The sequence below is a fragment of the Pomacea canaliculata genome, linkage group LG7 (assembly GCF_003073045.1).
Source record: "Pomacea canaliculata isolate SZHN2017 linkage group LG7, ASM307304v1, whole genome shotgun sequence".
NCBI classification, from domain to species: Eukaryota; Metazoa; Mollusca; class Gastropoda; order Architaenioglossa; family Ampullariidae; genus Pomacea; species Pomacea canaliculata.
The window spans coordinates 2,148,300-2,171,110 of record NC_037596.1 but is presented as its reverse complement, the minus strand read 5'-3'; the positions used below and the strand labels follow the sequence as shown (position 1 = coordinate 2,171,110).

Below are 22,811 nucleotides of genomic sequence, written 5' to 3'. Positions count from 1 at the left end.
AGGGGCAACAACCCCCTGTTCCTGACACAGGCTTGTGTCTTCTTGGTAAACAAACATTTTGCGAAGAAGCACCGGAAACTTGCATTGTTTGTAGACAAATTTGACATGTTGTTTGTTTAATTTCGTTTTAACAGTGGCCTAAGACACACTTATATTTATGGATGGTACGTTGCTTTCAAAGCAGCTGGAACTAGAGAGACAAAGAAAGAAAATTATAAATGTTGTGAGGACAGCAAGATCCAAAAACACTCTTACAGCCAGGCTTGGTAATATTTTTTGAACGTGTGTCCGTGACCCGCGGCTGAATGAACAGTGCAAACTACACCAAAGCAGGATTAATAAAAATTATCTGCTGAAATAAAACACGCTCATGATGAAAATAGTCACAAGATAAAAATACTAATGCAATCTGCAATTACCATGTGCTAAATGTTTTCTTTTTACTTTAAATATTTTTTATAACAATAATAAAAATAACTTTTAATCGATACTGATTTTCGAATTAGACATCATTAATAAGTAATAATAATATATCTTAGATATTAACAAGGAATACCTTATATTTGTTTAAGGAAACGTCATAAAGAAACGAAGATTATTCATTTTATTTCTAGGACTAAAAGCAAACTAAAAGTACCTTGTACTTCAAATTAATGATGTTAACTGTGATACTGTTGCTGTCATTTCTTCCTTTGCGATATAAAACAAAGAAAGGTGTACACAAATGTAGTAAAATATCTTAAAATAAGTTTCGTTGTCTAAAATGTATTTAAATTAACTAAACTGTAGTAAAAGCCATTTCAATATAGATTAAATCACAGAACTTCACAAAAATTTACCTAAATCATTTAACCAAATGATTTATTTCGGGTTCCTTCTAAAGTCTTTCATTCACACAGAAGTATACATATATACGCACACGCACGCGCAGTCACATACACGTTTATGCGTCAACACTTCTCACAGATGAACATGCAGAGAGACATACAGAGTCGACTTGCATTAATACATAGGCAGACACACGAACAGAGAAGCAAAAAGTTTCTTGGTACAAAAAGGATTGCATAAAGAAAGAACAAACACACATATCTATATATAAATACGGTAAAACAAATGGACACAGACATACATTAGTAAAACAAAAAAAAAAAAAGCAAACACACGAGTACAGACAAACAAACAGCAGCGGGCATGCACTTAAAGATAAAGACAAAGTGTGTAGACATAAGAACAGGGACATACAGACTTGTACAGAGAAAGAATTGTCCGTAGCAACAACCACCCGAGACGCTAAAAAATAAATAATTATCACGTGACACTGCTGCGGTGAAGATCGTGACCTCTTGGGGTCAAATACGTCAGGCAACATGCACTTCTCCCTGTCAAAACTTCCTACAGTCGTCCCTGGGCGTCCACATGTTCTATCACTTAATGAAGTCTACAGCTCCGTCGATAGATTGACGGTAGGTGATGTCTCTTCACACTAGGTCTCTTTTTAAACAAAAAAAATGCTGATCATAATGTTTTGAAAACATTCTGCTATTACAGGAATATGGTCTCGTAAGAGAAAAAGCAAAGGACTGGGTTTTATACGCGATTGTAAGCAAACGATCATGTTGCTATCTGAACGATTTCCACCGACATGACTGACAACTTCAGTTTTGATCCTTCAATCCAAATTTTTCATTTGATTTGCTTTTCCGTATTTCAACCTGACTGTGAATCACGTTGACATGAATATGATTCTAAACAAAATTTCATGACAACGAGAGGTGATGGGTGTAGGTAGAAAGTGCTCCCAGGAATCCTGCAGTTAGCAGAGTGGATGACATGACATAGGGCCTGACAGGTTTTACTAAAGTACATTTGTCAGCACTCGCGAAGAATCAAGCTGATCGAGCGTGGGTAATATTCCTCATCAGGCGATGTGAATGTGTTCACTGTCTCTCCTCGGCAACATTTAAAAAGCAGTTTGAACAAGAAGAGACAAAGAAAGAAAGTGATCAAAGGTTGTGAGGACAGCAAGATTGAAAAACACTTTTAGGTAAGACTCATACAGCCAGGCTGTGTAATATTTTTAAACGTCTGTCAGTGACCGCGGCTGACTAACAGTGCAAAGTACCCCACAGCAGATTTTTTTTCATCTTTCATAAATGTTAAGATGGCTGACCTTAAATATAGAAAAATGTGATAAGATAACTGTACTTGTATTTGGCGTGTTGCGATGTGCAATGGGAGCTGAGAGATATGAGACGCCCAAGGGGATTTTTTTAAAATAAAATTTCCTCTCCATTGTTGCACTCTATGGTGTCATCAACAAATCGTCGAAGTGACCGGCGTTTGTTTTAAGAGGTATTCTACACGATTTGTTGTATGGCGATAAATGTGTTTAAAATGTGTAAGACTTAAATGTCTTTGTATTAATGTCTGTAAACATACATCAATGTTATGTGTCGTTTTTCGCAAACACGCATACAGTGATGTGTCTGGACATTCACATTTTATTTAAACAGCTCATAATCAGTTAAAGCCATATTAACTAATGAGAATTAGCGCGAGATTGTTTAAAAAGGATTTTAAAATACTTTTCTTGAACAAAATACATTATTAAACACATAAAGAATGAATAAACGTTCACACTGACGAGTGGTTCTGAGGTGTGTACGGTTATTACCAGTGCTTATAAGTTTGTCGAGAGGGAGAGGATAATGTCACAGAGGGTGAGATGAAGCTAAAATACTCACAGGGATGGTGGCTGAACCCACCTGTTGAACGACCAATCAGGATACTTCTTTTTTAGACAGCAAAAAGATTTAAATTAACTGTTGCTGGCCAGCCCTTCACTTCCGAAGCTCGAGGTGTGGGGAAGTAAAGGCCAACAAAGGTGCGGTGTTTGTAGTTTAGAAAATCTCGAGGTTGCCTATGTTTAATTTTTTATGTATTCTAGAAAGTAGACATGTATGAGTAAGTTTGTTCTCGTTTGTAAATGTGAATGGGAGCAGCCTGCGGGGCCAGGAGACGGGCCGTGAGTGTTTGGGTCTGGCTTAAGCCACGGACTGATGGCCTTGCAGATGCCATGAAGAACTTTCGTGTTGCTTTGTTTTGTGAATTGTTTAGTTTATTGGCATCCTAGAGTATATAGCCAGGAAGACAACGTCTGACCCCAGGAGGCAACGTTTTCTCTGTTGAGTTGTGAGGTCGCTCGTCCCTAGAGACAGAGACATTCATTGCATAGCGGCTGTCCCCACGTGGAGAGGTCAGCTGTGTTTTGTTTGTGTGGTATGTTTACGATTTAAGATAATCTGTTAGTGTGGATGATATATATATATAGGTATATGGAACATTAATTTCCCAGAGACAGTTAATACAGTGAAAGTTTTGTACAGTTAATAAAGTGAAAGTTTGTGCCGAACTTCAAACTTCATTATTTTTAAGTTATTCATAAAGAAAACGATATGTTCTATCAGAACTCATTTTAGAATTAGATAACAACAACAACAACAACAACAACAACAACAACAACAACAACAACAACACATTATATCTTAGACAGTAGCAAGGGGTAACTGATGTATGTTTTGTAGGGAAATATTTTTATTAGTTAATCTATTATTAAATATATACAGGTCTACAGAAGAAGTAGCGTTATTTGTGTAGAGAAGAGCGAGAAAAGGACGAGGGGTTTATTTGAATTGGTGTTTTACGCCGTGCCAGCAACTAAGGCTATATTACGGCAAGGCAGTCAGCCCTGTAAACAGATGCCACGTGCAGAGAAAGAATAGCGTGCCCGAGACGAGATATGAACTCTGAGCAGCAAACCTTCACTGTATTGGTGAAAGCCGATAACCGGACCGCTTGGCGTTTATGGGAGCGCAAGTGACTATTGCATTGAGCTAGAAAAGGTCTTAATAGGTCCTTAAAAATTGTCTTTAGGTTGTTGTAAACATAGTTGGAGGTGCTTATTAGTGCCTTTGGTGCAAAGTGTGTTTACCGGAAATTTCGGAATATAAGCCGCGACTTTTTCCCAGCTTGAAACCCTGCGGTGTATACAGCGATGCGGCGTGTTTCCAGATTTTTAAGATTGCGATTAATTTTTTGATGAGCTCCATGTTAGTGTTGTCTGTTCACTTTGTCACAGTATGTCACAGTGTGTCACAGACACAGATAATGTAATCCAACTTATGCCCTGATTTATCTAGTTATCTAAGCTTCTGTAAATATACAACTTCAAGTAAAAATATATACCTGTCTATGACTGTATCTCGTGAAACACTCATTAGTACCCATGCAGGTTTATGGTCAGATGTATGTGTCTTAATGAGAAGAGCTGGCAGACATAGGGTATATATACAAGTCAGCTACCTCTTGAAGAATCTTAGAAAATTTTTTTAAAACAACAATATTAACGCAAAATGCTGATGCAGCGACAACATTCGCTCATCACTAGCAGGCTGTCACCTGTCCACCACAGCCCCGTTATGTTTTGTAATCAGCTTGTGCACTTTCTGTAATGTTACAGAGGACCAAAAGCGCATATAAAACATGAAGATGAGACAATTCCTGCTTTGGACAGCTCTATGCATCCAAAACATGAAGATGAGAGAATTCCTGCTTTGGACAGCTGTGTGCTGCCTCGTGTTGCTTCCCCTGTTTGTGGGGGGTAAGAGAGTTGTCTTCATGCCCATGCCCTTAACCAGCCACACCAACTACCACACGAACGTAGCGCGGACCCTCGCTCGGCAAGGTCACGAGGTGTGGTTGACCATGCCCGACTACATCGTCAACAGGCGGGTGTTGGACACGACTAACTTGACTGTCATCGAGTACCAGACATTGAAAAACTTTGAGGAGATGTTCACGACCGCTACCGCCGGCAACTATTTTAAGGGATTGCCTGATGATTGGAGTCTGGTCATGTCTATTGGCTTACAATTTTGTGATACTCTTCTTACGAATGCTTCTTTCTTCCAGAACGTTAAAGAACTGCGCCCAAATCTTTTCGTTTTCGACAATTCTCGGTTCATGCACATGATGACGATAATATCATATAGACTTGGGGTGCCTTTTGCTTTTCTTGGAACATTCTACGACCCGTACTACCAGAGAATCCCTTTACAACCTTGCAACATACCATTGAATATTTGTAGCTACAGATATCATATGAGTTTTCTTTAGCGAGTTTTAACCACTGTAATTCATGTTTTTTCCTCTGTGGTGGACGAATTTTCTCACAAAGACGCAGTCAGTCGCTATGCACCAGAAATGCCTTTCCTTACTATAGACATGCTTGTAGCAAGAGCTGAGATCTGGTTGGTAGAGACGGACCACATCCTAGACTACCCGAGACCATCGATGCCCAATGTCAAACTAATTGGAGGAACAGCTACAGGTCCTGGTAAACCATTGCCACCGCAGTTTAAATCTTTTATGGATGATGCAAAAGAAGGAGTTGTTATCGTATCGTTTGGTAGTTATGTCCTCAGTCTACCAGAACCAATTACAAAAAAAATCATCAGTGTGTTGCAGGATTTACCTTTTAAATCCATTTTCCGCTCCAACATTTCGTCACCGAACTCAAAGAAGATCCTGACGTCGTCATGGATACCTCAGAATGACCTGCTGGCTCACCCCAACACTCGAGTGTTTGTCAGCCATTGTGGTAAGAACGGTCAGTACGAGGCTCTGTTCCACGCTGTGCCAGTGGTTTGTACGCCGCTCTTTGGTGACCAGTTCTACAACGCTGAGCGCATGCGCGTAAAGGGCATGACAGAGACTGTCGACCTCAACACCGTCAGTACACACAAGCTGCACTCCACCATTCTCAAAGTGGCCACCAACACGAGCTACAAGCAGGCCATCACCAAAGCCTCGGAACTGTTTAAAATCGAATTCGGTGTTCCTGTGGAGAAAGCGGCCTACTGGCTTGATCACGTGATGAAATATGGCGGCCGTCACCTTCGTTCGTCAGGTCATGAAGTTCCTTTCTTACAATTTTCGTGCTTTGATGTTTATGCTTTTCTGTTATTGTTTGTGCTACTGATACTGCTGATATCAGTATGTTTAGTCTACGTTGCATTCAACTGCTGTTGCTCGAAATTAAAGGCAAAAATTGAATAAAAGTTAGTGAACACGATTTGAAATAAGCAAAGTTCCCCAAAAGATTTTGATGCTGGCTAAATTCACAGAATTGAGAAGAAAAAAATCTTTTTTTTTAAAGACACGGCTAATAAAGTTTTCTCCTGTTTTGCAATTAACCTTAACTAAGAGCATTAAACAATTTTTTAAAAAGATTTTTTTCACCCAATTAATCACTAATAATTGTTAAAGAAATATGGGTTGTTTTATTTTCATGTCTGAAGTATTATTTATACATGTATTTACTCTTTATTTTTATCTTTGCTGTTATTATTTTAAATCTGTAAACATCTACTAAAACATGCAATTTTGCCAATCATTTTGTGACAGGTGTACAAAACGTTCAGATTTGTTTGTAGTCTTAATTTTTTTTTTCAAATCAATAAAAGTTAAAAATGTTTTTTGAAAAACTGAAGTATTAATAGAGGGATCCTTGCAGAGATTCTCCCCAAAAAAGTCATTGTTATATGTACAGAATCAATTAAGTATTTGTTCATTAATTCAGTTTTAAATGTGGTGAAGGTTGGTTTTGTTTTTGTCTTTTTATCGCAATGGCCAATATGCAAATTTAAAAATACTAAATTGTAAACAATTTTTATCTGAGCGAAAATCTACGCAAATATTTTTTTAACATGTTTGTTATTTCGCCATCGGTTTGCCATGTATTTATCCATACTTGCAATTAAGTGTTTACATAACTCTAGCAAAAAAAGCTGCACCCCAGTAATCCTTGAAGGTATAGGGGCTGTTTTATTATCGCGAGTAAAATGTTTTTCTTTTGCTTTTTACAACAAAGATTCGTTTTTTAATCTACTTTTTCTTTCTTTTATATTTATATTTAGCTGTATAATCTTTGAAGGGACACAACATAATGCTGTTCGCAGGTTATTCTAAACGTTTTTACAAAGTGCTCAGATATGAGCTTACATTTTCATGTCTTACAAGAGAAAACAAATTTAAACAAAACTATTACCTTTCAGCAGCACTAATAAAAGTGAATGGTTGTTTATCATCTATATTATAAATGATTTATGTAAAGCGCTTTGAGCAACGCTTTTTGGAATAATAATAATAATTATTATTATTATTATTATCATTATTATTTTATTTAAAGATTTAAGGTAAAAAGAAAACATTTAGCACATGGAAAATCCATATGGCATCCTGTAACTGTTTTCATCCGACCTTGGTTTTTTTTTATAATCTCAGCATTTAGTTCTTGAACAAGAATGTAATGGATATACAATACTAATATTCTTTGTTTTTGCACAGCTCCTTTGTTCTTTGTCGATTGCTTTAAAAGAAAAAGAAAATAAAACCTTATTAAATACTTTTAAGGAATAATACGTGTTAAATATTTTTGGATGGGGTTGTTATGCCTGGAAGGTAAACAGAGCGAGTCCGCCTAGTGGTTGTTTTGTGCACATGCGTTGTTCTCAGAACTTTCGTTTTTATCTTTCAATCCTAATTTTTCATTTGATTTTCTTTTCCATATTATCATGTGACATAAATATGATTAACAAGAAAATTTCATGTTAACGAGAATGGATGAGTGTAGGTAGAAAGTCCTCCCAGGAATCCCGCAGTTAGCAGAGTTGATGACATGTCAGAGGGCCTGGCAGGTTTTACTGATGTACATTTGTCAGCACTCGTGAAGAAACAAACTGACCCAGGATCGAGCGTACATAATATAATTCTCGTTAGGCGATGTGAATGTGTTCACTGTAGCTCCTCGGCAACATTTAAACACCAGCTTGAACGAGAGGAGACAAAGACAGAAAGTGATCAAAGGTTGTGAGGACAGCAAGATCCAAAACACTTGTAGGTAAGACTCGTACAAACAGACTTGGTAATATTTTAAAAACTATGTCAGTTACTGCTGCTGACTTCATCTTTCCTAAATTTTATGATGGATTCTCTTGAATAAGCAAAAGTGATTAGATAATTGTACTTGTATTTGGCGGTTTGCAGTGTGAGCTGAGAGATTTGAGAAGCCTGGTAGATGCCATGAAGACCTTTCGTGTTGCTTTGTTTTGTGAATCGTTCAGTTTATTGGTATACTGGAGTATATGTCCCAAGAAGACATCGTCTGACCCCAGGAGGCAACGTTTGCTCTGTTGAGTTGTGAGGTCGCTCGTCCCTAGAGACAGAGACATTCAGTGTACAGCGTCTGTCCCCACGTGACTTCTCCCAGCGTCAAACCCTGCGGCTTATACAGCGATGCGGCGTGTTTTTTGATATTGCAATTAATTTTTCGATGAGCTCCATGTTAGTGTTTACTGTTCACTTTGTCACATTGTGTCACAATGTGTCACAGACACTGAAGAACACATAGACGCCTGGACATTTACGCGTTCTTTTTTTCACAATACAACTCTGTCTTTTTTGTGGGCCAGAATGTAAATGGCCAACAACTGGAAATGGTGAACATAACACACAAAAACTGATCCAACGTATTTACATATGTGTGTTACCTAGAACAATTGATTTGCTAGTTCTAATTACATCTAATTTATTTATCGATATTGAAATCTAGCTTATACCCTGATTCATCTATTCATCTAAGCTTCTGTAAATATACAACTTCAAGTACAAAGATAAACGCGTCTTTGGCTGTATATCGTGAAACACTCATTAGTGCCCATGTAGGTTTATTGTCAGATGTTTGTGTCTTAATGAGAAGAGAGATTGCAGACATCGGGTATCTATACAAGTCAGCTACCACTTCTAGAAACTTCTAGAAAAGTGCTAGCACCTGTCTGCAAAAGCCCCGTTATGTTTTGTAATCAGTTTGTACACTTTCTGTAATGTTACAGAGGACCAAAAGTGCATCCAAAACATGAAGCTGAGAGAATTCCTGCTTTGGACAGCTGTGTGCTGCCTCGTGTTGCTGCCCCTGTGTGTGGGGGGTAAGAGAGTTGTCTTCATGCCCACGCCCTTCACCAGCAACACCAACGACCACACGAACGTAGCGCGGACCCTCGCCAGGCAAGGTCACGAGGTGTGGTTGACCATGCCCGACTACATCGTCAACAGGCGGGTGTTGGACACGACTAACTTGACTGTCATCGAGTACCAGACATTGATAAACTTTGAGGAGATTATGACGGCCGCTTTCGCCGGCAACTATTTTAAAGGATTGCCTGATGATTGGAGTATGTGTATGTCTCATTTCTTACAATTTTGTGATACTCTTCTTACGAACGCTTCTTTCTTCGAGCAGGTTAAGGAACTGCGTCCAGATCTTTTCGTATTCGACAATTTACGATTAACAAACATGATGACGATAATATCTTATAGACTTGGGGTGCCTTTTGCTTATCTTGGAACATTTTACGACCCGTACTACCAGAGAATCCCTTTACAACCTTGTAACATACCATTGTTATTTTTTAGCTTCAACCATCATATGAGTTTTTTCCAGCGAGTTTTAACCACTGTAATTCATGTATTTTCCTCTGTGGTGGACGAATTTTCTCACAAGGACGCAGTCAGTCGCTATGCACCAGAAATGCCTTTCCTTACTATAGACATGCTTGTAGCAAGAGCTGAGATCTGGTTGGTTGAGATGGACCACATCCTAGACTACCCGAGACCATCGATGCCCAATGTCAAACTAATTGGAGGAACAGCTACAGGTTCTGGTAAACCATTGCCAACTCAGTTTAAATCTTTTATGGATGATGCAAAAGAAGGAGTTGTTATCGTATCGCTTGATAATTATGTCCTCAGTTTACCAGAAGCAATTACACAAAAAATCATCAGTGTGCTACAGGATTTACCTTTTAAATCCGTTTTCCGTTCCAACATTTCGTCACCGAACTCAAAGAAGATTGTGACGTCGTCATGGATACCTCAGAATGACCTGCTGGCTCACCCCAACACTCGCGTATTTGTCAGCCATTGCGGTAATGACGGTCAGTACGAGGCTCTGTTCCACGCCGTGCCAGTGGTTTGTACGCCGCTCTTTGGTGATCAGTTCTACAACGCTGAGCGCATGCGCGTAAAGGGCATGGCAGAGACTGTCGACCTCAACACCGTCAGTACACACGAGCTGCACTCCACCATTCTCAAAGTGGCCACCAACACGAGCTACAAGCAGGCCATCACAAAAGCCTCGGAACTGTTTAAAATCGAATTCGGTGTTCCTGTGGAGAAAGCGGCCTACTGGCTTGATCACGTGATGAAATATGGCGGCAGTCACCTTCGTTCGTCAGGACATGAAGTTCCTTTCTTACAATTTTCTTGCTGGGATGTTTATGCTTTTCTGTTAACATGTGTGCTGTTGATACTGATGATATCAGTTTGTTTGGTCTACGTTGCATTTAATTGTGCTTGCTCGAAATCAAAGGCAAAAATAGAATAGAAGGCAGTGAACACTATTTAAAAAATCAAAGGTTCTCAAAAGATTTTCACGTTTGAGTAAGAATAAAATCTAGCCGATGACCAACACGACCAAAAGAGTTTGCTCTAATTTTGCACTTTGCCATTACTAAGCATATTAAAGAATTATTTGAACCCAAATAATCATTATTTTATTATCGTGACTGAAGTATCATTGATAATACTCCTTATATTTTATATTTGTTTTTAGTTTTATTAATCCTTAAACATCTATAAAAACATGCGATTTCGGCAAATGATTTTTTGAAAGTTGTACAAAATGTTAAGGATTGTGTTTATATTCTTCAATATTTTTTGTTCACTTTTTAAAAACCAGTTAAAATTTAAACATGTTATTATAAAACTGAAGTGTTCGAGGATAAGTAAAGGGATCCTTGTGAAGATACTCCAAACTATGCAGTGGTCTCTCATTTTATACAGAATCGAGTAGGTATTGCTTGATTGATTTCCGTTTCCAATGTGCTTGGAGTTGGTTTTGTCTTCGCCTTTTTATCACAATGGCCATCAGAGAAAAAACCAAACATAAGAGCAACAACAACAGAAAACAAAAAACAAATTGCAAACTACCAAAATGTAAAGAATTTTATCGGAGCGAAAACCCTACTCAGTTTTTTTTTTTAAATTCTTGTTAGTTGGACATCGGATTGCTATGTATGTACTCACATTTGCAATTAAGTTTTTACCTAACGATAGCAAAGTCAGTTGCACCTCAGTAATCGTTGAAGGCATAGGGACGTTTTATTATAGTGACTAAAATGTTCTTTCGTTTTTCTCTTTAAAACAAGTTTCATTTTTATGTCTGTTTTTACTTTGTTTTTTTTTTCCATTTGTATTTAGCCTTTTAATGTTTACAGGGTTACAACAATGTGCTGTTAGCAAATCTTTTAAAACGTTTTTACAGAATGTTCAGATATGTGTTTATATTCTCATCTTTGACAAGACAAAACAAATTTGAAGAAAGGTATTACCTTCCAGCAGCACTTGAATAAGTGCATGGTCGTTTATTATGTACTTTATATGTGATTTATGTAAAGCGCTTTGAATATAATATTTTGGAAAGCGCTGTAACAACAACAACAACAACAACAACAACAACAACAACAACAACAACAACAACAACAACAACGGGAACAACAATAAGAACAACAATAATAAGAATCAAATGTAAAGATTTAAAGTAAAAGAAACATTTAGCGAGTGAAAATTCCAGATTAAATTTGTATATAATCCACGAGCATGTAGTGTTTACACAAGAATCTAATGTATAAATAATATTAAAAGTGTTTGTTTTTGTAAAGCACCTTTGTTCTTTATTGACTGTTTTAGAAAATAAGGAAAATAATTGCTTAATAAATATTAATAATAAATAATACTTGTTATATTATTGTTTGATGTTGCTGCTATGCCTGGGATCAAGAGCTGATAAGTATTATCAATGTAATGTGTTTGTTATACGTTCACCGTTCGAGTTTTGTTTGAAACGTGGCAGTTAATTTACTTTTTGGCTGATAAAACGGGAACAGAAGAAAGGTACCAATGGGAAAAAACCCCACACAACGAGTATTTATTCTGTAGATAAAATAAATAACACCAAGCATGTGTGTGGTGAATACTGACGTTTACTTATCTCCCCTTAATGGGGACAACGATAAAGTATGTGCAGACTACACTACATTAGTTCTTTAAAATTATATGCTTACATATGTCTTAGAATATGAAGAAAATGTCATTGTAGGATTCTTGCGAGGAATGAATAAGTAAATAAAATCCCCTAAACTAAAGAAGCAATAGTCATATAATGTAGGAGGCTCCTGGGAATCGCTAGACTTGACTGTACAGGACACAGTTTCCTGCTCTAGGTCTATACAGGGCTTAGCTAAAACCTCCCTCTACACATTCACCATCTGTCTATAAAAGGCGCAGCAAACATCTTCAATCCTTCTACTTCCTTTCATACTTTAGAGTAGAGCCATTGCAAACCATTCACTGACTTTCTTCTCATGAAGAGCGAGTGTAAAATATATATATACAGTACAGGCAAACAAACAGCAGCAGGAATGCACTTGTAGATATAGAAAAAGTGTGTAGACATACGAACAGGGACATACACACTTGTACAGAGAAAGAATTGGCCGTAGTAACAACCACCCGAGACGCTTTTACTACAAACAAAAAGCCGCAGACACACACCAACACAGACAAACAAATGGGTTCAGTCACAACCGGATCCATAAGCACAATAGTACAAACAAACGGTCATAGGCACACATCAGCACAGACACGCAAGTCCCAGCCTGCAAAGGCTTTGGGCATTTGAACGGCCCCAATAGGGAAGTGAGACTTTGGGGAGGGAAGCGTGTAATTCGATCCTAAACTGACGCGTCCATCGCGCTTTTTTTCTTCAGCCGCTCTCGATTTGGTAGCCACGTGATCGTGTCGCAACCCTCCACCCGCTGTTTCCCTCCCCCCTCTTTTCCCCCACGTGTACCTGCGACAAGGTACGGGGTTAATCAGAGGTCACATCGGCCGGTTCAGCTTTGACCGGCGCGCAGACATTTTGAACTGTACGTCGACAGGTCTTCAAGTGAAACACCGCCGATTTCTGAAGTAAGTCTTAATAAAGTTAAGTGAAAGATGCCATTAAAACAACTATACTTTATAACAGTGGATAGTCATGAATAATTTATGATCATATATAAGTATTGTAGTGCTTTTTGTGAAATGTTTCACGTGTTGTACCCGGCAGTTATCACACATATACATCGCTAGCAACTCGCTTTTACATGACGCTGTCTTCTATATGTGCTGTAAATAATTTAAATGGTTTAACCATATATCCTTCTTGTTGTAAATAATCAAATTGCTTAATCGTATCTCTTGCCTACTAATTGCACGTATTTACTAATTACAGAAACGAAATGTTGAGCGCGAATACGATTGGCAGAAGCAAGAGGACAGTGCATGATGGGTTCAAATTAACTAGTCAAGAGGTAAAGTACACACACACACACACACACAATCTCTTGTATTATTGATGATTAACTTCGAAGTTGAAATCTATGACATGAACTCATTGAGTCGTGCTTGAAATTCGTGACTGCTTTCTCAATAACAGTGGTGCTGCGATTACCAAACGTCTTGGTGCATTCTGGGGGAAAAGCAACAAGACAATCACATTGCTTTCTGAACAACTAAAATTTTGGAAAATTAATGCAAAGCAAAAGAAAGAATTTTATTTTTGTACTTATACACTTTGAAATTAAAACAAAATGTATGAAATCCAAAGCTATGCAATGAACTTTGTCAAAGTCTGTCATTTTTCTAACAATCACTTATCTGATCACATATATTTTCTATTCTCTTAAAATGCTGCATGCCATTTTTTCAGTTTATTTTTCATGATTTATAAAAAGAACTAATTATAACAATCTTTAATTGCAGATCACACTGACTGTAGGTCTGGCTCAGTGAATTTTACCAGTAAGTTTATTTTGTCTCCCTCTATGATTTCATGAGGATCACTATACAAGCACAGGTTTTGTGTTTTTAATGGTGTACATGCACATCCTTATTACATCCATCTAAACATTTTTTGTTAATTAAAAACATTGTCAATAGACTTGCATCCATAGTTTTGTTTTGTCATTACTTTAAAGACTAAAAGTAATATTTTTATTTCAAATACATTTTTGAACAGAGTTCTCAGCAAAGTTGATGAGCAGAGCAAAACACTACAGAATGTAGTTCACAAACTGAATCAGGTCACCCTGCTTCTTCAAAATATGGGGAAAGAGGAGCTGATGAAGAAAGGAATTAGAACAAAAGTGGTATGTCATTTAAGTATAATGTGTTAGTACTAGACACCTTTTTTAAATGTTACCTTTAGCTTTAGCTAATATATCAGTTAATATGTATATTATGCTTTACAGTCTTGATAAACCATTTAACAAACAGGCAGGCATAGCATCGGCTTACAGGTTAACTCTCCTGACAAGAATGTGTGGTCAGTGTAATATTTGTATTAACAAATAATACACATTTTATGAAGTACAAAATAATGTAGTATTTTATATGCATAGATTTTATTTATAAAATAATTCTGTCACTTGCTTTTCATGGTGTCAAAATGAGCAGTCTGTGTGTCTATTAACTATGACCACTAAAATTGTTTTACTTTCATAAAGAATAGCTTTGATTAAACTCTTAATTAACTTGGTGATTTGAGTCACTTAACGCCATTATTTTCTCTGAAGTCCCACTAGGGTTTATTTAAGAGACTGGGTCTGGTTTGTAGCTATATTCATCATGCAACTATTGATCCCTCATCAGTGGAGTAGGGTTCAGCATTATATCTTAAACTTACCCAATCCAGTGAATTAATTTATTTTGCATTTGTATTGTAGTATTTTACATGGGGGAAACAACTAAAGATTTTTTTAACAGGTTCAGCACCTCTCGTGCACGGAGAATTTTAAAACGGCTGCTTTCTTCAGAGTTGGCTCAGTGGAACCAAAGGGGAAAAAGTTTCCAGTCACTTCAGCTGAGAAGTATATTAATTAGTGCGTAGTTTTTGTTTGGTTTTGATTTCTTTGAGGTGTACGTCAATATGAACTTAAAAGGACAAAGTTTCCGAACAATTTTAAAAAATAGTGAATCTAAGTATTATTTTCTCTACATTTACAAATTTATTATTGTGTACAATAGCATTTAAGTCTACCTTACAATTTCTATTTGTGCACAGCTGCAGTCCAAGAGACATGGATTGAGGAATGATTCGAAGGGTGATGCCATCTAATGGTGAGTGGAATTACAAAATGAGTTTGTCAAGTTAAAAATTATTAATGTGAGCATTGTTTTATTCTTTGTGGATTTATTCAGTAGGCCTATTTACTTTACTTTTTGTACTAAAGATTAATTGGTTACTTTCAGATATTATCCAAAACTTCTTATACACACAAATGGCCATCAAGACATTACCGTTTAAAAATCTTTTTATTCGACTCTTGTTCAAGTTCTTGTAATGTCACTAGTAATTAGTAGATTTATGAAAGCTTTAACTCTTTCTTTACACAAGGCTAAAGGCGGTCAAACCCCCCTGTACGCATGAATTTACCCTTTTTCACAAAAATTATTAAAAAATAACTAAACAAGATAGAACAGCAATTTAAATTGATTATGACAGATCAAAATGTGTAGAAGTGGAACAATTTACCGCAATCTTGCTTGTGAACTCACTTTAATGATAATCCAACCAAAATTAGGTATATTATGTGAAGTTTGGAAAATGTTGTTTTTTTTTTTTTACACATTTCAAACAAAAAAATCGGGAGAAGATGAAAATCATTATTACACCATTCGTGGTCAAATTCTCCTTCATCTGAAGCAGGAATATCCTCTGGGATGTTTTTTTTTTTTTTGTTATTCGACGTTTCAGATGCATGATGTTCGCAATGCGTACCATCGAAAAGGACAGGTAGTGTAGAATATCGGCGAGACTTTCGTTCAAACGTACGTCCTTCGTCATGTAAGGGAGATAATTGTGTTCATAAAGGCCTAAACTATCTTATTTATTAATTTTTTTCTTTAAACCACGAGCTGTAAAGGCCTAAAAAATTACAACAATGCATAAGCCCAATGTAAATACTGCGTAACAAGTGAGCAGGGCAAAATCGGCCACCCGTGTTGAGTGCATAAAGAAAGAGTTAAGCTTTCATCTATGTGAGAGGTTAGTTCTACTTACATAGCAAAAATCAAAATATGTAAATGCATTGTAACTTTTTTCTTTTCTTCTACAGGGACTACACCACTCATGGATCGATTTTTGGTGTCATATTTTTCTATCTTTTATGTAAATTGTTTGACTTTATGTTATAAATAATTATTTCAAAAATAACTTTCATGGGGTAAAAGAATTATTGACTGCAATTTTTATGTAAATAATTGGATGAATGCTTATGTTCAAAAACAATTTTAATGCTTTAAATAATGTAAACTGTTAAAATAGTTTTTTGGTGTAAATAATAAAATTGTTTAATGATATCTCTTGCCTACTATTTATGCGTTGTGAGGAAACGAGATTTTGAAAAGCTGTTGAATGTTTTCTTCATGGTGTGCAAGCCTGTGTACCAGTGTAAGTAAAAGTGAGATAGGGTGAGGAATGCAGCAAGAGGGGAGTGGGAGTGGGGAATTTGATGGGAAAACACGACTTTTGATGGGCGATCGGTGGGTATGCAATGGTTTTTTCGTGGGAAGGTGGGTGGGTCTTTCGTGGGAAAACATGGGAACCCGTGGGAATTCCCTACGAGGTCCCCTTAGGGTCCCGCCTCCAAAACCCGCGAGGGACCGAACTTTCTTCCCGAAGAGGTCCCATGAGGGACCCAAGAGTTCTTGCAGGCTGGGGTGGCTGTAGTTACAAGCGGACGCAGACATACATACAGGACCAGCACACCAGTAAACAAAAACAAACGACCAGGAAAAGACATTTGTTGTTAAGACATACGGTGCAGACATACTTACAAGTACAAACAGTCCTTCTCTTCATATCTAAGCATATATGTATAATATTAAAATAGACGATAGCACAGCATTATTCTACACAAAGCCGCACGCTCATTAAAGAGCTTGGCTATTGACAATGTACGAAATATATGAAAAACAGAGCAAACGACTTAAAAATAACAAAATAATCACATATATCATATTTAGGAGAGATGAAATATTGCATGATTTGAGACAGAGTATGTCTACAGTTGTGCTGAAGTCCCTCAAAGTACACAATTCCCTGTACAAAGCTCAGTAACAGAATATCACATGTAGAGCGGAGCTTATCACAATTATAGCATGTAAACCCTGCTGTGAAGATCGTGACCTCCTGGGTTCAAGAACAGGTCAGAACACATGCACTTTACTCTGTGCATGCTTCCTACAGTCGTCATGAGGGGTTCACGTGATCTTTTACTCAATGAAGCCTACAGCTCTGTCGACGGTTGACGGTAGGTGATGTCTTTCACACTTTGTCTCTTTTAAACTCGGAAAAATGCTAAACATAATAGTTTGAAAAAAAGTCTACTATCACACGAATATGGTCTCATGAAAAAAATCCTAATTAGAGAAGAAGGTCGACAGAGCGAGTCAGCCTGAGGGTTGCTTTGCGTACATGCGTTCGATTCTTGGTTTGAATGTGTTTTGCTGTGTGCGGGGCTGGGGAGGTTATTGTGTCTTGGTTGTTTCAAAAATAAGAGGGTCTGGGTGAGAGATTCGAGAGGGATCCTCAGCACTTATGTTGCCTGTGGCTGAGGAGTTGTGGAAATCATATTCAGTATCAATATTTAAACATATTATCTTATGTAGCATTTTTATTGTATGGCAGGATTGACACTCGACACCACAACATATTTGTAACATTTCAGGACTGTGTTTATAGGCGATTGTAAGCAAACGACCATTTTGCTATCTGAACGATTTCCTCAGATATGTCTGACAACTTCAGTTTTTATGCTTCCATCCATGTGTTTCATTTGATTACCTTTTCCGTATTTCAACCAAAATGTCATACATGTTGACATGAATATTATTGTAAAGAAAATTTCATGACAACTAGAGTGCATTGGTGTGTGTAGAAAGTCCTGTCAATAATCCCGCAGTTAGCAGAGTGGATGACATGTCAGAGGGCCCTGCACTTTTTACTAGAATATATTTTTAAGCACTCGCGAAAAAGTCAAAGTGACCCAGGACATGGTGGGTAATATAATCCTCATCAAGCAATATTAATAGGTTTTTTAATGTCACTCCTCGGCAACATTTGAAAACCAGCTTGAACTAGAGGACAAAGAAAGAAAGTAGTAAAATATTGTGAGGACTGCAAGATCCAAAATAATTTTAGGTAAGACTCTTACAGACAGGCTTGGTTATTTTTTTTTTAACATTTGTCAGTGACCGCGGCTGACTGAACAGTGCAAAGTACCCCACAGCAGATTTTTTTCATCTTTCCTAAATTTTATGATAGCTTGCCTTGAATAAAAAAATGTGATAAGATAACTGTACTTTAATTTGGCGTGTTGACATGTGGTAAAGTGAGCTGAGCGATAGCAGACGCCCAAAGGGATTTAAAAAAAAAAAAATTCCTCTCCAGCTTTGTACTCGATGGTGTCATCAACAAATCGTCATGGTGACCGGCCTCTGTTTTAAGAGGTATTCTAAACGATTTGTTGTATGACGATCAATGTGTTTAAAGCGTGTAACACTTAAATGTCTTTGTATTAATGTCTGTAAACATACATCAATGTAATGTGTCGTTTTTCGTGAACACGCATCACAGTGATGTGTCTGGATATTCCCATTTTATTTAACAGCTCTTAGTCAGGTTCTTAGTTTGAATTTAATTTTTGTGTTAGGAGCCTTCATTTATATTCAATGCATTTTGGCTTTCTAATGAATCAGTTAAGGCCATATTAACTAACGAGAAAATAGTTGAAGTCTCGTTAATTTTAGTAGAATAAAAGCAACATTTATTAAAAGACAAGAAATATATTTAATTAAAAAAAAGGAATTTAAGGTAATAGAAATGATTTTTAATGAAAAGAAGAATTACATAAACAAAATTTAATTAAGGCAATCGATTTTGATGAGCTCTTCGAGAGGCTATTAATGAGGTCAGGAGAAAAGTATATCTTAGTTTTAATATTTTATTTGCTGAGAGTGACAGCCAATCATAAGGTAAGCGTAGCACAAACTCTTGTTTGGTTATGTCCCTTAGATAGTACCAACACCCAAGTGCTCAATCACAGCACCGATAGGTTTGCTTAAAGCCAGGCCCGTTCTTAGCCCCCGCGGGGCCCGAGGCAAAGGGCATGTGCGGGACCCTCACGCCACGATCACACGGTTTTAGTTGGGATCTAAAGTCACTTTTTACCTCTCGTCTTTTATCATTGACAGCACGCTGCATACACATTACAACATAAGCCTACGATTAATTTATTTGTAACGTTCGTCAATAGGTTACAATCAAAAGCGCGGGGCCCTAGGCAGATGCCTCGTCCGCCTGCCCCTAAGCACGGCCCTGCTTACAGCGATGGTTGTAAGTAGTAAGGGTGACATTGTAGTTCCATTCACAAAAGGATCTACGCTCGGCCTCCTACTTACCTTCCTTTTGTCATATTCATCGTTTATACATTCTCAGCATGCCCTGACAATGTTGGGGTGGTGTTTTCAAAGAACAACGGCCGTAAAATAATATTTGTAAGTCATTTTAAATCGACCCATTATTATTATTATTATTATTATTATTATTATTATTATTATTATTATTATATTATTATTATTATTATTATTATTATTATTATTATTATTATTATTATTATTATTATTATTATATTATTATTATTATTATTATTATTATTATTATATTATTATTATTATTATTATTATTATTATTATTATTATTATTATTATTATTATTACAACAACACCACAATGTGTCACACTGTGTCACAGACACTCATGGACACATAGACGCCTGGACATTTACGCGTTCTTTTCTTCACAAAACAACTCTGTCTTTTTTGTGGGCCTGTCTACATGTAATGATATTAAATAACTCCCATTTACTCAAGCTTTTTGCGCTTACAACAGTTACAAAAGGTAAAACATTTACTCATACATATCTATATCTTTTTAAAAATACATAAACAATTAGCAATTGACCCTAATTTACAGCACATTACTCTTCTCGCAATGAACAGTTCAAAAACTCGTCAGAGTCTTGTCAGAATCTATGAGACAATTATTTTCTGTTTTGAAAGGCACAGTTTTTACCGTCTGACATAAAAGAATGGGTCCGACTGGAGGAGAGAGAGAGAGGTGAGGATAACTGACCAGTCAGATGAAGTGCATTAGTGACACATGACAACTGTAACCGGTAACACGTGTACTCCTCACCTCCCTTCAAACCAATGTTTCCCACAATAAGTATGGCATAGGTCTTCTGCATCCTGATAAAAGATTGTACTAAAGTGGAAAGAGCCCACAACTGGAAAGGGTGAACATAACACATAAAAACTAATCCAGTGTGTGTTACCTAGCACTATTGACATTATAGTTCTAATTACATATAATATATTCATCGATATTGTAATCTAGCTTATTCCCTGATTCATTTAATCATCTATTCTTCTGTAAATATACAACTTCTACTACAATAATATACGCGTCTATGACTGTATCTCTTTAAACACTCATTAGTACCGATGCAGGTTTATGGTCAGATGGATGTGTCTCAATGAGAAGAGCTGGCAGACATCGGGTATCTATCTAAGTCAGCTAACCTTTGTACAACCATTGAAATTTTTTTTCGAAACAACACTATGAACGCAAAATGCTGACGCAGAGACAACTTTCGCTCATCACTAGCAGGCTGTCACCTGTCCGTCACAGCCCCGTTAGGTTTTGTAATCAGTTTGTACACTTTCTGTAATGTTACAGAGGACCAAAAGCGCATCGAAAACCTAAAGATGCGACAATTCCTGCTTTGCACAGCTGTGTGCTGCCTCGTGTTGCTGCCCCTGTGTGTGGGGGGTAAGAGAGTTGTCTTCATGCCCTCGCCCTTCACCAGCCACACCAACTACCACACGAACGTAGCGCGGACCCTCGCTCGGCAAGGTCACGAGGTGTGGTTGACCATGCCCGACTACATCGTCAACAGGCGGGTGTTGGACACGACTAACTTGACTGTCATCGAGTACCAGACATTGAAAAACTTTGAGGAGATTATGACGGCCGCTTTCCCCGGCAACTATTTTAAAGGATTGTCTGATGATTTTAGTGTGCTTATGTCTATTGGTTTACAATTTTGTGATACTCTTCTTACCAACGCTTCTTTCTTCCAGAAGGTTAAAGAACTGCGTCCAGATCTTTTCGTTTTCGACAGTGTACGACTCATGAATATGATGACGATAATATCATATAGACTTGGGGTGCCTTTTGCTTTTCTTGGAGCATTTTACGACACGAGTTACCAGCGAATCCCTTTACAGCCTTGCAACATACCAGGGCCAATTTTTAGTTACAACCATCATATGAGTTTTTTCCAGCGAGTTTTATCCACTGTACTTCATGTTTTTTCCTCTGTTGTGGACGGATTTTCCTACAAAGACGCAGTCAGTCGCTATGCACCAGAAATGCCTTTCCTTACTATAGACATGCTTGTAGCAAGAGCTGAGATCTGGTTGGTTACCACGGAACACATCCTAGACTACCCGAGACCATCGATGCCCAATGTCAAACTAATTGGAGGAACACTTACAGGTCCTGGTAAGCCATTGCCACCGCAGTTTAAATCTTTTATGGATGATGCAAAAGAAGGAGTTGTTATCGTATCGTTTGGTAGTTATGTCCTCAGTCCACCAGAACCAATTACACAAAAAATCATGAATGTGTTGAAAGATTTACCTTTTAAATCCGTTTTCCGCTCCAACATTTCGTCACCGAACTCAAAGAAGATCCTGACGTCGTCATGGATACCTCAGAATGACCTGCTGGCTCACCCCAACACTCGAGTGTTTGTCAGCCAATGCGGTAATGAGGATCAGTACGAGGCTCTGTTCCACGCCGTGCCAGTGGTTTGTACGCCGATCTTTATTGACCAGTTCTACAACGCTGAGCGCATGCGCGTAAAGGGCATGGCAGAGACTGTCGACCTCAACACCGTCAGTACAGACCAACTGCAATCCACCATTCTCAAAGTGGCCACCAACACGAGCTACAAGCAGGCCATCACCAAAGCCTCGGAACTGTTTAAAATCGAATTCGGTGATTCTGTGGAGAAAGCGGCTTACTGGCTTGATCACGTGATGAAATATGGCGGCAGTCACCTTCGTTCGTCAGGACATGAAGTTCCTTTCTTACAATTTTCTTGCTTGGATGTTTATGCTTTTTTGTTAGCGTGTGTGCTGTTGATACTGATGATATCAGTATGTTTTGGTCTACGTTGCATTCAACTGCTGTCGCTCGAAATCAAAGGCAAAATCAGAATAAAAGTTAGTGAACACGATTTAAAAAAAATCAAAATTACTCAAACGACTTTGATGGTTTTCTACACTTACACAACTGAATAAACACGGGCAAAAAGAGTTTGCTCCAATTTTTCAGTTAGGCTTAACTGATCAGATGAAAAATTATTTGTTCTCCAATCTATCTATCTATCTATTCCTCTTTGTGCATCAAGTTGTACATAAGGCCTCAACCAGAGTCCGCCACTGATGTCGCTCGCTGAAACC

The 22,811-nt window shown here is 37.5% G+C and overlaps 2 protein-coding genes and 1 pseudogene across 2 annotated transcripts; all 3 read left to right on the top strand.

The window, feature by feature from the left end:
- The first annotated feature begins 1,433 nt into the window (after positions 1 to 1,433).
- On the top strand, positions 1,434 to 10,738 carry LOC112568418 (UDP-glucuronosyltransferase 1-8-like). The gene is made up of 3 exons (XM_025245719.1): positions 1,434 to 1,463; positions 8,952 to 9,928; positions 10,730 to 10,738. The coding sequence occupies exons 2-3, from the start codon at positions 8,975 to 8,977 to the stop codon at positions 10,736 to 10,738; spliced, it is 963 nt and encodes a 320-aa protein (XP_025101504.1). The 5' UTR covers positions 1,434 to 1,463; positions 8,952 to 8,974.
- LOC112567656 lies at positions 2,261 to 7,201 on the top strand (annotated as a pseudogene).
- Positions 10,739 to 17,466: 6,728 nt separating the features above from the next.
- LOC112567635 (UDP-glucuronosyltransferase 2C1-like) lies at positions 17,467 to 22,655 on the top strand. Its single transcript, XM_025244336.1, has 2 exons — positions 17,467 to 17,531; positions 21,019 to 22,655. Exons 1-2 carry the CDS (start codon positions 17,501 to 17,503, stop codon positions 22,647 to 22,649), a joined length of 1,662 nt encoding a protein of 553 aa, XP_025100121.1. The 5' UTR covers positions 17,467 to 17,500; the 3' UTR covers positions 22,650 to 22,655.
- Positions 22,656 to 22,811: the final 156 nt, after the last annotated feature.

Coding starts and splice junctions, on each gene's coding strand:
- LOC112568418 (XM_025245719.1), top strand. CDS start 8,975: ATGAAGCTGAGAGAATTCCTGCTTTGGACAGCTGTGTGCTGCCTCGTG.
- LOC112567635 (XM_025244336.1), top strand. CDS start 17,501: ATGAAGCCTACAGCTCTGTCGACGGTTGACG. Junction 17,532..21,018: donor AGCTCTGTCGACGGTTGACG/GTAGGTGATGTC, acceptor GTAATGTTACAG/AGGACCAAAAGCGCATCGAA.